This window comes from Cinclus cinclus, chromosome 7, assembly GCF_963662255.1.
Source record: "Cinclus cinclus chromosome 7, bCinCin1.1, whole genome shotgun sequence".
NCBI lineage: Eukaryota > Metazoa > Chordata > Aves > Passeriformes > Cinclidae > Cinclus > Cinclus cinclus.
Genome location: NC_085052.1, coordinates 12217358 through 12230371, shown reverse-complemented (window position 1 = coordinate 12230371; position 13014 = coordinate 12217358). Strand labels below are relative to the sequence as shown.

Below are 13014 nucleotides of genomic sequence, written 5' to 3'. Positions count from 1 at the left end.
CTCCGCCCCGAGCAAATCTAGGCTCAGCCCAGCGCTGGCAGCTCAGCCCATAGGATTTTTGGACCGTCTTCCTTCCTACCACCAGGGCCGGGGTCCCCGGGCGGGTTTTTTCCGCTCCCAGTTGTTTGGGTGCGGTGCCTCCCTCGGCTCTCCCACGCCCTCGGAGCCTGCCTGGGGCTGGCTCCCCTGCCGGCTTGGTGGGGACCGTGGGGTTCGCTCCACGCTCAGGGCGCTGCAACAACCCGGGATCAGCACCGGGACTACAGCCCGGCTGAAATCCCAGCAGCTGTGTCAGGTTCCCTTGGGAAGGCACTCCTCCCAAAGGCAATGAGCAATGCCTCCGGATTCCAGCCGGGAGAGGAGAACCTGCCTGATCTATGAAGACTCTGAAGATGCTGAATTTACTGCATGGGGGCAAACCTCTAATCCTAAAAATCTTAGTTAAATTAATAACTTAATAATGAATAAGTCTTAGTTAAAATAACTTAGTTAATCTTAGTTCTCATTGCAAATGCATCTAGTTATTTTTGGTACCTTAATGGCTATGCCATGAAGCCTCCCATCCTTCTGTGCTGTTTGCCATCGTGGGGACTCTGAGCATACATTTCTCAGTGAGCCACAAACGGCATCGAACTGCAAATAATAGGAGTGGAAACCGCCTTTATCTTTTAATCTCCTTTGCTTTGTAAATCAGGTTTTGTGCCTATTAATTTCTGGGCAGGTGCGTTAATTAAAGCTTGGGTGTGAAGATTAATGACCAAGCCATGTCACGCTCCTTTCTCTTGGGAGTTGGCCAGATTCAGCCTGCCCTTGACTATGGGCTTGCTAAGATGCTCTCACAGCAGCCAGGAGAATTTCCTCATCGTTTTCATCCTTTGTTCTCTCCTCCCCAAAGCCTCTGTGAAGTTACACACTGATAATTAAGGTTTAGGCAAATGACAGTCACCTCAGTTACTGGCCAGTCATAATAAGTTGTTTGAACAAGAACACCACAGCAGAAATTTCAAGTAGATGAACATCTCAGAAGGGACATGGCAAGGCTAAAACTCATCCCTCAAAAGGGGTTTGTCTATTGGTAATGAAATCAGGGCCACTAGGAAACACTCTTCCAGGCTGTTATTTCTATGGTCACCTCAAGGGCCTGCATCCTGTCATCCTCTGTTTCTATGGAAGTGGGCAGCCACCTTGTATTGTGTAATGTTGGCGGTGACTTCCCAGCTTCTTCTCTCAACCCCGGGGCTGGCTCCTGCTGGTGGCCATGCACTGGCAAAACATTTCAACTCACACAGCCTCAGTGCCTCAGGCTCAGCCTGGGGGCTCTTCCAGTCCTTTTCATTGCATCCAAGTAAAGAAACACCAACAGCTTTTGTAAATAGCTTCTATAAATCCTGGTGTCTGAACACAGAGCTTGAATGGTAAGCCTGAATTATTTATTTGGTAAGCCTGAATTGTTTATCCTTAAACAAACACCCAGGCAGGTTTTTCACAACAATCTTTGTGTCAGGGAGAGATACAGGAAAAATTGTAAGAACAAATTGTCCTGAGATGGATTTGTGGCTGGGTGTTGGCCTGGCCCCTTCCCCACTCCCTGCTGCTGAATGCTAGCTGCTCTCCTTATCTGGACACTTCCCTCAAGGAGCATCTCTGTGGAATCGTGCATTTAATTGTGAATTTAATGGTGCCTGTAACACCAACCACACTGTTTCTGTCACATGTAGTGTGATATGGGATGTCTCTTCACTAGCTCTTCACTGCTTTGGTCAAATTTATTTTAAAGCTTTTCTTGGCTTGGAGCCGTGTGTCTGTGGGGATGTAGTGTGTGGAGGGGTAGTGTGATCTTTTAGCGTTTCACAGCTTGGCAGGAGAAAGGGGCACTCCCAGCTTGTTTCCCCACTAGGGGATTTTTAATACTGCCTAAACCCACATGCACTGCTCGGTGCTGAGCATGTCATGAAAGAGAGGAAGTTTTGCACATCTGGTAGTGTCTGTCTTGGCAACTGCCAGAACACCAACCTGGTACTCAGTGGTGTGGGACACATGGCACATCTGGCTGTCACATTGCACCCTTCAGCATCCCTGGGGCTCGTCCATCATGGCTTTGAAAAATTGTCCCTCCTGGCACAAAACTCATTACCTGAATTACTGATGCTGTAGGACTGGATGTGAGAGCAGATGAGAGCAGATGGGATACACTGCCACCACTGAGCCCGTTGGGTGCCTGTTCCCTGGAGCTGTTGTGGCACTGGCCCTTGCCTGTGCTCTGGCTTCTTCTGCCCTCTCTGCAGCCCATCTCACAAAAATGTGATTCTGTCTCTGCACAGCTCCGTGGGCCCTCACACCCAGCTGTAGTAGGCAGCTGTCTCTCTTCGGGGTGCACAGGGGTGTGGGGGGGGCTGCCCTTCTCCTGCCCAGCCATTTCTAGTGGGGAGGGCAGGTGGGTGGAGGTGCAGTGGGGGCTTGCATCTGTGCCAGCTCTTCAGGGCCATGTTCATGGTGCCCTGGTCTGTGATGCCCAAGAGCTTCTCGGCAGCTTCCCCCACATCAGCAGGAACTTTCCTGGGCAGGTGGAAGCGAGCAGCCGCTAGGTCTGTGCTCATGCCCTCAAAGAACTGCTGGATGCAGACCTTGGCAAAGCTCCTGGCATGCTCTGCACATGTCTCATCGAACAGCTTGCGCTCGATGTCGATGTAGTGGGACCAGTATCTGCTCTTCAGGAAGGCAGCCTGGCTGAAGCAAGGCCGAAGCGATCTGACCAAGAAAGCCAGAATGGTCATCAGCAGCACAAAGCACCAGCCCAGAGCCTGCAGGGAAGAAGGGGAACTAGAGCTGTCACAGGCAGGCAGAGCACATGCCCAGCAGAACCAGCCAGCAGAACCCCCCTGGTTTGCAAACAAGCCTGACTCCACTTTGAGCTGTTTCACATTTGGCTGGGTTTACACTGCAAAACTGCAAAACATAGGACAAGGAGGCCCTATGAACCATTTGCATTGAAATTTTGTTCAGTACATCCACATAGGCAGCGGAGCTTCAGCAGGCACTGACCATAAGTAACACCAGGGCTGAATCCTATACCCAGCCCTTGGTCCTTCCTCCAACACGATGGTGCCTCACCTAGGTCTAGGATAGCCTGTGTCCTCTGACTTGCAGTATTGTCCCAGACACTCCCTGGTTTATGCAGCTGTCTACCTCTTTTTTCTGAGCTGTTTAACTTAGTAACATCTACTGTGAGTGAGCAGCAGTGAAAGCTCCCCTGTTAATGGGGTCTGACAGGAAGGGTGAGATGAGGGCAGAGCCAGGACCAGTCTGTCTTGTTCACCATCAGTCTTAGCTCAAGCTGCCTCCAGGCTGTACTGGCAGAGCTCATGAGGTTCAACCCTCCTGGAATTGCAGCCCCCTAAAAGAGCACCTGGGTGGAGTTCTATGTGGGACCTCTTGTTTTTCAGCTCCCAGTGCTTTCCAATTGGGGTCTGCCCAGGAAAATCTGCTTTGTGTCTTTGGAGAAGTCCCTGTAGCTCCATTTCTCTTAAAGAGGATAATAACTCCTGTCTGTCCTAATGAGGTCAGGCAGAAGGGCTGCCCATAAATGGGAGTGCATGAGTGACAAGTGTTTCAGACTATCCTGTCTCCAGCATGGCCAGAAGCAGAGGGCTTGAGAGGAATTAAGCACAGGTCAAGTGATTAGTGGCATCTTCATTTGTGGTTCCCTGGGATGGTTAATAAACACACATTGACTGTTCCCACACAGCGGCAGGAACAAGTGGCAAAGATGGTTATCGGCCCTTTGCTTGCACATGTTGTAATAAGAAGCAAGAACAACTGATGGGTTATTGGGGAGGGTGACAACCTACCAGCCACTGATCCATCTCAGCCCCTTCTGAATTTGCTCTGAATAAATACATGCAGATGGTTTGCCTGTCACTGCTCTGCAGCCCCGGGCTGCCCAGGCAGGAGAGGGAGCTAATTATCAGGATGACCTACAGCTACAGCCTCTGCATCACACTGGAGGCATAACTCCACAGAGCTGAGTCTGAACACCTTGTACCCCTGCAAAATCACCAGTCTCTCCTGTTGCAGCTTGATTGCAACAAGGAGATTCTGTTGGGGGAAGAGCTGAGGCTGGCAGTGCCTAACCCCAAGCCACCAGTGAGAGCACAGCCGTGGTGCCTCTCTTACCTGTGAGATACAGCGCAGGTACCTGACGGCCACTTCGTTGGCAATGAGCTGCTGCCCATTGTAGATGTCCCTGCAGGGGATTCGGGCGAGGACCCGCTGTATCTCCCCTTGGGAGAGGCGGGGGTAGCTGGCATTGCCCAGGCTCTCCACAGGCACCGAGGTGCAGAAGGCACAGGTGATGCACTTGCCATCCAACAGTGTCACCGACACCCAGACCACGGGGGCGATCAGGGCCCGCTGTGCCATGGAGCAGAACATGTAGCGCAGGACAGCCGGGTCCTTCCCCCGCTGGCCCTGCGGCCGCCTCCACTCCTCTGCCAGCATGGAGATGTTGTTGTTCAGCACAAAACCCAGCAGGAACAAGATGAAGGGGGGCACCAGGAGGATGCCCAGCCCATAGGCCAGGTTGTAGTGTGGCAGGCAGGGGCAGCTGAAATCAAAGGCTGAGTACATCTGGGTGCTGGCAAGGGCCATGATCCCACAGATGCCATTCATGAAGGACTCCTGGTTAGACTGGAAGAACTGGAAGATCATCCGAAACTTGTCCATCTTTGCTTGATTCCTTCCCCCACCAGGGTCCAAGCTGTGGCCTCAGTTTATTTCATTCTTTCAGATTTCCTCTTCAAAGATGACATCACCAAGTTTCTCTGAGGTTCACTGTTTCATTCATGCACTCTTACAACCCCATTATTTAAAGTAGAAAATTCAAGTATTATTTTCTGATGATTTTGCTGCCTACAAAAGTTTAGAGCTTGCTTCCTCCTGCTCTTCTTTGAATCTGGGACCTGGGTTGTTTCTGGTTTACAAAACCTGATTTCATTCTTCTCCACATCCCCATTTCTGCAATCTTCCAGCCACCAGTCCTCTTTGCTGGAGGGTGCAGGTGTTACCATGGCTGTGTCCTCCCCAGAGCACTTTTTGCCCTGGGCAGAGTTGGCTGATTGGCCTCTGTGAACCTGTTTGCAAATGCAGGAGGTGGGTGCTCCTCCCAGGACTGAATAGGACACCCCACCTCTGCAATGCTGGCACACATGGAAAAACTGGATTCTAGAGCTTCCCCCCTCCCTCCGTGTGTCTGCCTTGCCTCAGCAGCACCTGTGGCATGCACCTTGCAGGTCCGCCAGCCCCTACAGATGTAGGCTGCTTCACTGGGAAATACCTCTTCTTTTTTATTCTGCAAAGGGAAGGGAAAAGGAAAAGTAGAGGAAGGAGAGGTAACAGTTAGGCCACGCTCAGCTTCTACAGCACAAATCTAAAAGAAGTGGATGGTGTTGATGGTGTGCTCCTGCATCTCAGTTCCCAGTTCACAAAGCAGCCTTGGTGCACTTGGTTGCTCCCTCAAGCTGGCCAAAAGGTGGGGGACTACTGTTCACAGTCTGTAAAACAGAGATGGTGGCAGTGGCTCAGTCACTCCTGTCCAGGCACCACCTGAGCTGCTGATGTGAGGATCAAGATACATCTGACTGGGCAGCAGTGTGACTGCAAAGGTGGCTGGGGGACATGTCACCAAGGGAAGCTGTCCATAGGTGGGTGGCACAAGGAAGACACAGGAGAGGTACCTTCCCCCAAGGTTTTGCAGTGTGTCAGTGCAGATGTAGGAAGCCAGACCAGGTGTTTTTACCATTAGTCAGTGCTTCAGGCTCTGAGTCTGCCCCGCACCAGTCCCGGGGCTCAGTTGATTATGCTGAGTTCACCCTGAGATGCCACCACAGAGGTGAGCACAGAATGCGTGGGTAATACCTGAGTAGTCTTAGCTCTGCTTGCTGTGGAGAGGTTAATTGCATGATCTCATCAAATGGGAAGAGATTTTGCTGCATGAATATAGATGAGGCCTATTGTATTGCTAGCTAAGAGCTCAGACTGGCTTCTCTATTCACCTGGAAAATGGCTTTTTGAAGGGCAGTTCACATCAAAGCCTTCATGAATCAGCCTTGTAAAAAGCTGAGAGCTTTTTGATCTCCAGGAAACCCTGCCTTTTATTAAACATGGATGAAAGGCCTGAGTCTGCTTGTGTACAGCACTACAACTCTCACTGAAGCCAACAATAGGTCAGTGGGAATAAAAAAAGAGCCCATAGAAGACAGTGCCTGGGTCTTTCTTTCCATGTTGCTTTCCATGTTAGGAAGGACTTTGTTTTCATGAGCTTCCCAACAGAAAGTTCACTCTAACTGATTTGCAGGGGAAGGCAAAGCTGACGATTCCTCCCAAATCCCAACTTATTTGTGTTCTGGAAACCCTGTCCTGAGAGAGATGGTACATGCCCAGGACCCGGTCCTGCACCTGCACACCAAGACAGACTCCAAGGTTTGGAGTTGAGGGGGGCTTTGCATGTCCCAGTCATTGTAAAATATAGAAAGGAGGGATGTGAAAGTAGTAACAATTCCCTTCAGGAGAGTTTAGGAAGTGACTGGGAAAGTTGTCTTTGCAGTCTGCTCTGCTGTTTCACAGGCTCTTGGCAGGTGATCCTCGGAGGATCCCTAAGGATGCCCAACATATCTGCAGGTCAGGCATCACAGCAACCCTGAGAGACAGAGAGATATTTCTGTGTTGTCTCTGTGTGTCTCTGAAGTGTGTGAATGACCCTCTCTGCCCCAACTTCCACAGGAGGGTACACACTCTTAATAGAGCTGGTGGGAAGGAGACCTCTGGAGATTTTTTGGTCCATGCACCACTCCCTGCACAAAGCACATTCAGCACCACATATAATTGGGATATGAATATTTCCATAGATAGAGGTGCCCTAGACTTCCTGGGCAAGCCTTTCCATCACCCTCAAAATCACTATTCTCTTCTGTTTAAATGAAATTTCTTGCATTTTGGGTCTATTGTCTCTTGTCCTGTCATGGGGTGCCAGATACCACTTTCCACAATAGACAAGAGTTCTTGGGCTTTAGAGGAAACACAGCAGGAAACTCAGGGAGGCTGGGAGGAATGAGCACCCAAGGCCCCAGCCAACTGAAACTGCTCCATGACCAGACCAAACTCTCCCAGCAGCACGTGAACCTTTGTAGACCTTCAAAATCTGTGGCAGCACCATTAAATCCTCCTGTTTTCTCCCTCCTGGTACAGATAACAAATCAGTTCCTCTTTCCCTTTTTTGCATTTCATATTTTGTGGCCACACTGGAATGACTTAAAACCTGAGAACATGGAAAGCAGCATGCAAAGGGAACTGCAGACCTCAGCTCTGAGCGTGTTAGGGAAATACCCAATTTGACTAGTATGGAATGGTGAGTCCAAACTGAGCAGCAGCTCAGATTTGTGATGTTGTGTCTGATAAAAGTAAACCAGAGATACAATTCAAAGTGCAATGCTGATTTCAAATATGAGCTCAGAAGCTCTCTGGATCTAAAGAGCTCTTGAGGAGAAGACCACTGTGTTTTTCCCTACCAGCATGAGCCACAGCTGGCTCTGTGCACTCTCCTAGCATATCCAAGGGAGCTCAGGGACTCATCCAGGTCTGATTTTGCTATGCAAATAAGAAAAGCTCTGCAGCCCATCCCTCTGTGCCCTGCAGCTCCTGACTGGGCCTCAGTGGGCCAAGGGGTGCAGCTGCCCATAGCTGGGCTATGGAGTTATTTTGCCTACCAGTGTTTTACCCAGTACATCCTCATTCTCTGGCCTGTGGATACAAACATCCTGGGGAAGAGGTGACCCACCTGCCAGCAGCTTGACAATTCAGTTTGGGGGATTAATATGCATTTTCATTTTGATCCCTCATTTTGGATTTAGTCCCAATGTGGTGGCAGGTTTCTCTGCCCCTATCCCACCTTCTTCTTTCCTCCTGGAAGCCTTGCTTGCCCCACCTATCCTCCACACACACACAAGGAGACATTTCTTCTTTACCCCCACCTCCTCCCAGCCTTTCCACTTTGCATCTCTCCCTCCAAGAGACAAAGTGGGCACCAGTGTGAGGTTCAGCCTGGAGGAATAGATAGGTCGGTTCTGGGTTATTTTGCAGCAAAGACTTTAATGTATCCAGGCAGCAATGCTGGACAGAAGTACCAGTCAAACTGGCACCATGTACAGTGGAGGCTGGAAAAGGCAGGTGAGAAAGCAATTATCATTAAAGGCTCAGAGATAGTGTTACATTCAAACAGCTTTGAAACTGTGGATGGCAATACCCAAATAAGTGTAGCATGGATGATCCTCTGGATAGGTCAGCTTGTACTCAAATCCAGCAGGGGGGTGTTTAAAATCTATGTTCTGACTTCTCAGGCAGAGTAAGTGTTCCCTTTCCATGGCTTAGCACCAGTGCTTACAGCAGCTACCTAAACCCCAGCACAGCCCCGTGGTTGTGTTAGCAAAGCCTCCTTCTTCTGTTCCTTCTGCAAATCCAACCCAATCCAATCCTTATTCAGAGGTGTCTTCAATTAAAGTTATGCTGCTCCATGAATTTCAGTGCAGATGGGAAGACATAGGAGGTGGTTTTTCCTTTCTGAGTAAATATGTTGGTGTGGTACTAAGAGAGTTGCCAATTAAATAATTTCAGTGTCAGCTCTGATAATCCTTTGAACCAGGTTTCACCGGAATGGACAGGAGCTCCTCACACCTCTATGTGTGTATGGTTTGTGTAGGCAGCCAGATGTTGCTGCCATGGTTAAATCCTTCCTCAAGCCAGAACACTTTTATCACAGCTGTAAGAAGCTGCAAACTCTTTGACACGACAAAAATGCCCCACATTGCCCTTGGCTGAGAAATGTCATTAACAGTGACTGGGACCCTTGGACCCTCAGAACTAGCTGACTTCGGAGGTTTTGCAAGGCATGCCCTGGAGTGGAGCCTTGGGGCTGGAGTTTTGGAGGAAGCTCTGAGCACCACTGTCATCTGCCTGCTGGTCTTTGCTTTGTGCAGATGTTTGGCAAGGCTCCTTCTGTGTCTGCAGGACAAAGCCCTCTTTACACACTGGTGTGTGTGGGGAATTTGGAGTGGGTGCTGGTGTTGTCTGCCCAGGGCAGAGGGGATCTCTCTCGCACCAGGGGATGCCTCTGGTGTGCCTGGCTGACATCCAGGGGAGGTTTCTCATAGTACCACGTTTTCAGAAGTTTGTTCACCTGGTCCTGATCTGTGATGCCCCGGAGAAGATCTTCCTCTCCTTCAGCCCGCTCTCCCTCCCTAGGCAAGCTGAAGCTGTGCAGTTTGATCTCTTGCCGCATGCTTTCAAAGAAGTGGAGGATGCATTCGTGAGCAAAGAGCCGGCTGTGCTCACAGCAGGATTCCTCAAAAATCTTTTGCTCGATGTCAATGTAGTTGCTCCAGTGACGTGCCTGCAGGAGGGTGGCCTGGTTGAAGCAAGGTCTGAGCCAGCGGGCAAGGAAAGCTGCTATGATAAGGATCAACAAAATGCTCCAGCCAAGTGCCTGTGTGATAAGAAGCAGAGATGTAGGAGCAAGACAGACACAAGGACAGGCAAGAGCTCTTTGCCTGTATCAGTGAGACAGGGAGTTTGTGTGGCTGGAGGGGAAGTATGATGTGTCTGGACTCCTGTCTTTGATCTGTCCCTGTGGTCCAGCACCCCATACTGCATCCAGAGGGTTGGTGTAACTTCCTCCCAGAGAGTATGGGATATTTACCTGTGTATGAATCATTCAGTAAGGATAACTGATTGGAAAGTTGCCTGGAGCAAGCAGGCATTTGCTATGAGCATAGCAGTGCCCCAGGCAAAGGGGACTTTAGTGCTCTCCTTTGGCATTTCTTTATCTCTGGTGATCTTTATCTGCCACCTACACTAACTCCAGGGTCCAGGGGTCTACGGGCAGCTCACTTTGATAAGAAGGAAGGGGTTGTTTTCAATGACCTTCCAGCAGTCCTGATACCTGACCTGGCACTTCTATACCAAGAGCTGAGGCCACTCAGGGGTCCACTCTCTGTTGTGCCCTGTTCTATTACTTCTGAACAATCTGTTTTCATCTTGCACTGTCCTTAAAACAGTGGGTCCTGTCTGCAGGGTGAGCAGTTAGAAAGATCTTTTGACACTGAACAGGGCTTTAGGAGACACATCCTTTATTATCTGGTTTAGAAGCTGCTGGTTCTTTTATTAAACCATTGATCATTTCTTTCCTTTTCCCTACCTGACTCAAGATTATCACTTAGGATAGCAATATTTGGAGGCAAAAAGAAGCCCAGAGCAGCCTTGCTCCCAGCCTGACCACAGTGAAGTGTTGGCAAATCAAGGAAGAGCAGGAGCAGATGCCACATGCCTGGTCACCTCACCGCCGTGAGAGGCTCTGCCAGCAGTGACCCACCTGAGACCAGCAGCGCAGGTACCTGGACACTGCCTTGCGGGACGTGTTGTTACTCATGAGCTCCTCATCCTTGCAGGGCACCTTGGCCAGCAGCTGCTGCACCTGCACTGTGCTCACATTGGCCATGCCCACAAACTTTTTGGGGTCCATGGAGCCACTGAAAGCGCAGATGAGGCATTTGCCATCCAGGAGGGTGACTATGATCCAGACAACAGGGGCAACCATGGCTCGCTGCATGACGGAGGAACACATGTACCTGGAGCAGCAGAGAGAGAGGTGAGTGGGTTAATGCTGGGAGCCTTCTCCTCCTCCGGAGCCCTGAGGGATGCAGGCTGTCCTGTGCCAAGCAGTCTTTCCAGACCCAGGGAACTTACTCCCAGGGCTGGCCTCATCATTGCTCCAGCTGATGCTTCTTCTGCCTTGGGATGTTTTTGTTGGTTCTGCCTCTCAGTGAAACCTGCACTACTAGCACATGGCAGCGCTCTGTGTGCTGTCTGCACATCATGTGCTTGCCTTGACTGTACCCTTATGTCTTCCATGCACAGATCTTTGTCAGCTCTCCCCTGTCTTCCACATTCACAGTTCCTGTTTTCATCAGTTTCAATCTGGAAAATCCCCTTTTTACTGCAGCCTTTCTTGCCCCTCTCTGAGCCAATCTGTGTATTGCACAAAACTTTGCGTGTAACAGATGGAATATGACTCTCCTCACCCTTCCACCAGTACAAATTGGTAAAAACTCAGGTGAAGGGAGGGAGACCATGAGACTTTTGATAAAGAATGACTGTGATCAAAATGCCACACTTTCTGCATATTTAAAAGCAAATGCCTCATCTTTTAGCACATGGAAGCCCCAGGAAACACCCGTGAGCACATGACAGGGCAGCAGCATAAGCCCAGGTGTTGAGGCACTGCTGCTGTCTTTAGCAGGGATGGAATGAGACTGCCTTAATTTCTGCTGGATGTGAACGCATTTACCATACCCCTGCCCCTCCAGAGTCATGGGGACAGGTCTCAGGAGACAAGCTTACCAGAAAATTAATCTACCAGGAGAATAAAAGCTATGGAGAAAGACAGCTAAAGAGGAGGTGAGAAGAGGGATGCCATTGCTGCTGCTAACCCCACCTGATGACAGCAAGGTCCTTCTTCCTGTGCCCCGGTGGTCGCCTCCACTCCTCCAGCATCACCAGGGACTGTCTGTTGAGGATGAGGCCACACAAGAAGAGGATGATGGGGGGTATGAACATGATTCCCAAGCCATATGCCATGTTGTACTGGGGCAGGCAGGGACAGCTGAAGTCAAAGCTGGTGTACATCTTTACACTTGCCAGGGCCAACAGCCCACAGATCCCGTTCATGACAGACTCTGAGTTGGACTGGAAGTACTGGAAGATCATCCGGAAGCGGTCCATCTCCTTCTTTTGGCCAGAGGTGCTCCTCCTGGGAAATCCTTCTGCTGCCACAGGGCAGGGGGCACAGCTCAGGCCCCAGTGAGCAGGAGGATGAGGATGGAAGAAAGTTGCTGTGGTAGGGGGAACACCCTGTGCTGGGGCTTCCCCACTGGCACACAGCTCTCACAGATTATCACCCAGTGCTTGTCTTCCAGGGCAGTTGTAGCTTTTCTAGGTGAGCTGATGGATACAGCCTCCAGCCGCCCTTTTCTTCATCTTGTTTTTCATTTTCAGAGGCGTCCCACTTGGCAAGCAGTGACAGCCTCTAGCAGTGCCTGGTCCCTCCCTCCAGGGGATGGTAACACTCTAAGGAGAGCCATTGGTGGATGCCTGCGAGCTGCTCTCTCTGCTGATTGAAGCCTGTTGAGTGATCTACCGCCCAGGAGAAACCAGGGGAATCAAATGAGCTCACCTGTGTTCTGCTGCTGCCCCACTTCTCTTTGTGTGTCCCTGGCCCTGTGTGGGGCAGGGGGGAAGGCAGGGAACACACACCTGGCTCTGAATGTGCTGCATGGCTGCAAGCTCAGATTTCCCTATGAAAATGGGCTGAAAGGACCAACCCTCTAGTCATGAGGATGTTAGAATCGATAGCTTTCAAAGCCTGGAGCAGCACCTGGGGGCAAAAGCTGCTCTTGGCTATGCATCCTATATATACTGGGATATTTGTACCGTAATACATCCATGTCCAAGGCTCTTGCACTGGGATACTTCTGGCTCCTCATCAGAGGGCACAATGCAATCAGAGCAGCTGTTTCTTTTGTCCCATGGGACTGGATTATCATCTTCATCATTGTTTTGTCTCAGAAGTTCATTTTACAGGTAAATAAAACTCATTATCACACAAGGAAGTTCTGGGGATTTTCCCTGACGTATTGAACATAATTTTCCCTTCTCTAGCTTTCCTCTGTAAACATTTACAGGTTTCTTCTCAGCTCAGGTTTCCAAATGCATTCAGGAAGAGGGGAGGAAAAAAGTGCATTACTTTTAACTATTTTGTTTAGGAAGAGAGGAATTATCTCCACTGAAATACACGATCTGCCAGCACTGGGGCTTCTGCCCATGCTGTCTCCCACTGCAGGACTGGTTGCCTTGATGGGATCATGTTGAAAGGGATCAGCAGGAAGGAGGTGCCTGTAGTTGTTCACAGGC

General features: G+C 50.1%; 2 protein-coding genes across 2 annotated transcripts; both read right to left on the bottom strand.

Annotated features, from left to right (window-relative positions):
- Nucleotides 1–2333: 2333 nt before the first annotated feature.
- On the bottom strand, nt 2334–4722 carry CALHM1 (calcium homeostasis modulator 1). Its single transcript, XM_062496871.1, has 2 exons — nt 4174–4722; nt 2334–2801 (listed from the first exon to the last, which is right to left on the bottom strand). The coding sequence occupies exons 1-2, from the start codon at nt 4720–4722 to the stop codon at nt 2334–2336; spliced, it is 1017 nt and encodes a 338-aa protein (XP_062352855.1).
- Nucleotides 4723–9070: 4348 nt separating this feature from the next.
- Nucleotides 9071–11826, bottom strand: CALHM3 (calcium homeostasis modulator 3). Its single transcript, XM_062496636.1, has 3 exons — nt 11540–11826; nt 10418–10673; nt 9071–9532 (listed from the first exon to the last, which is right to left on the bottom strand). Exons 1-3 carry the CDS (start codon nt 11824–11826, stop codon nt 9071–9073), a joined length of 1005 nt encoding a protein of 334 aa, XP_062352620.1.
- Nucleotides 11827–13014: the final 1188 nt, after the last annotated feature.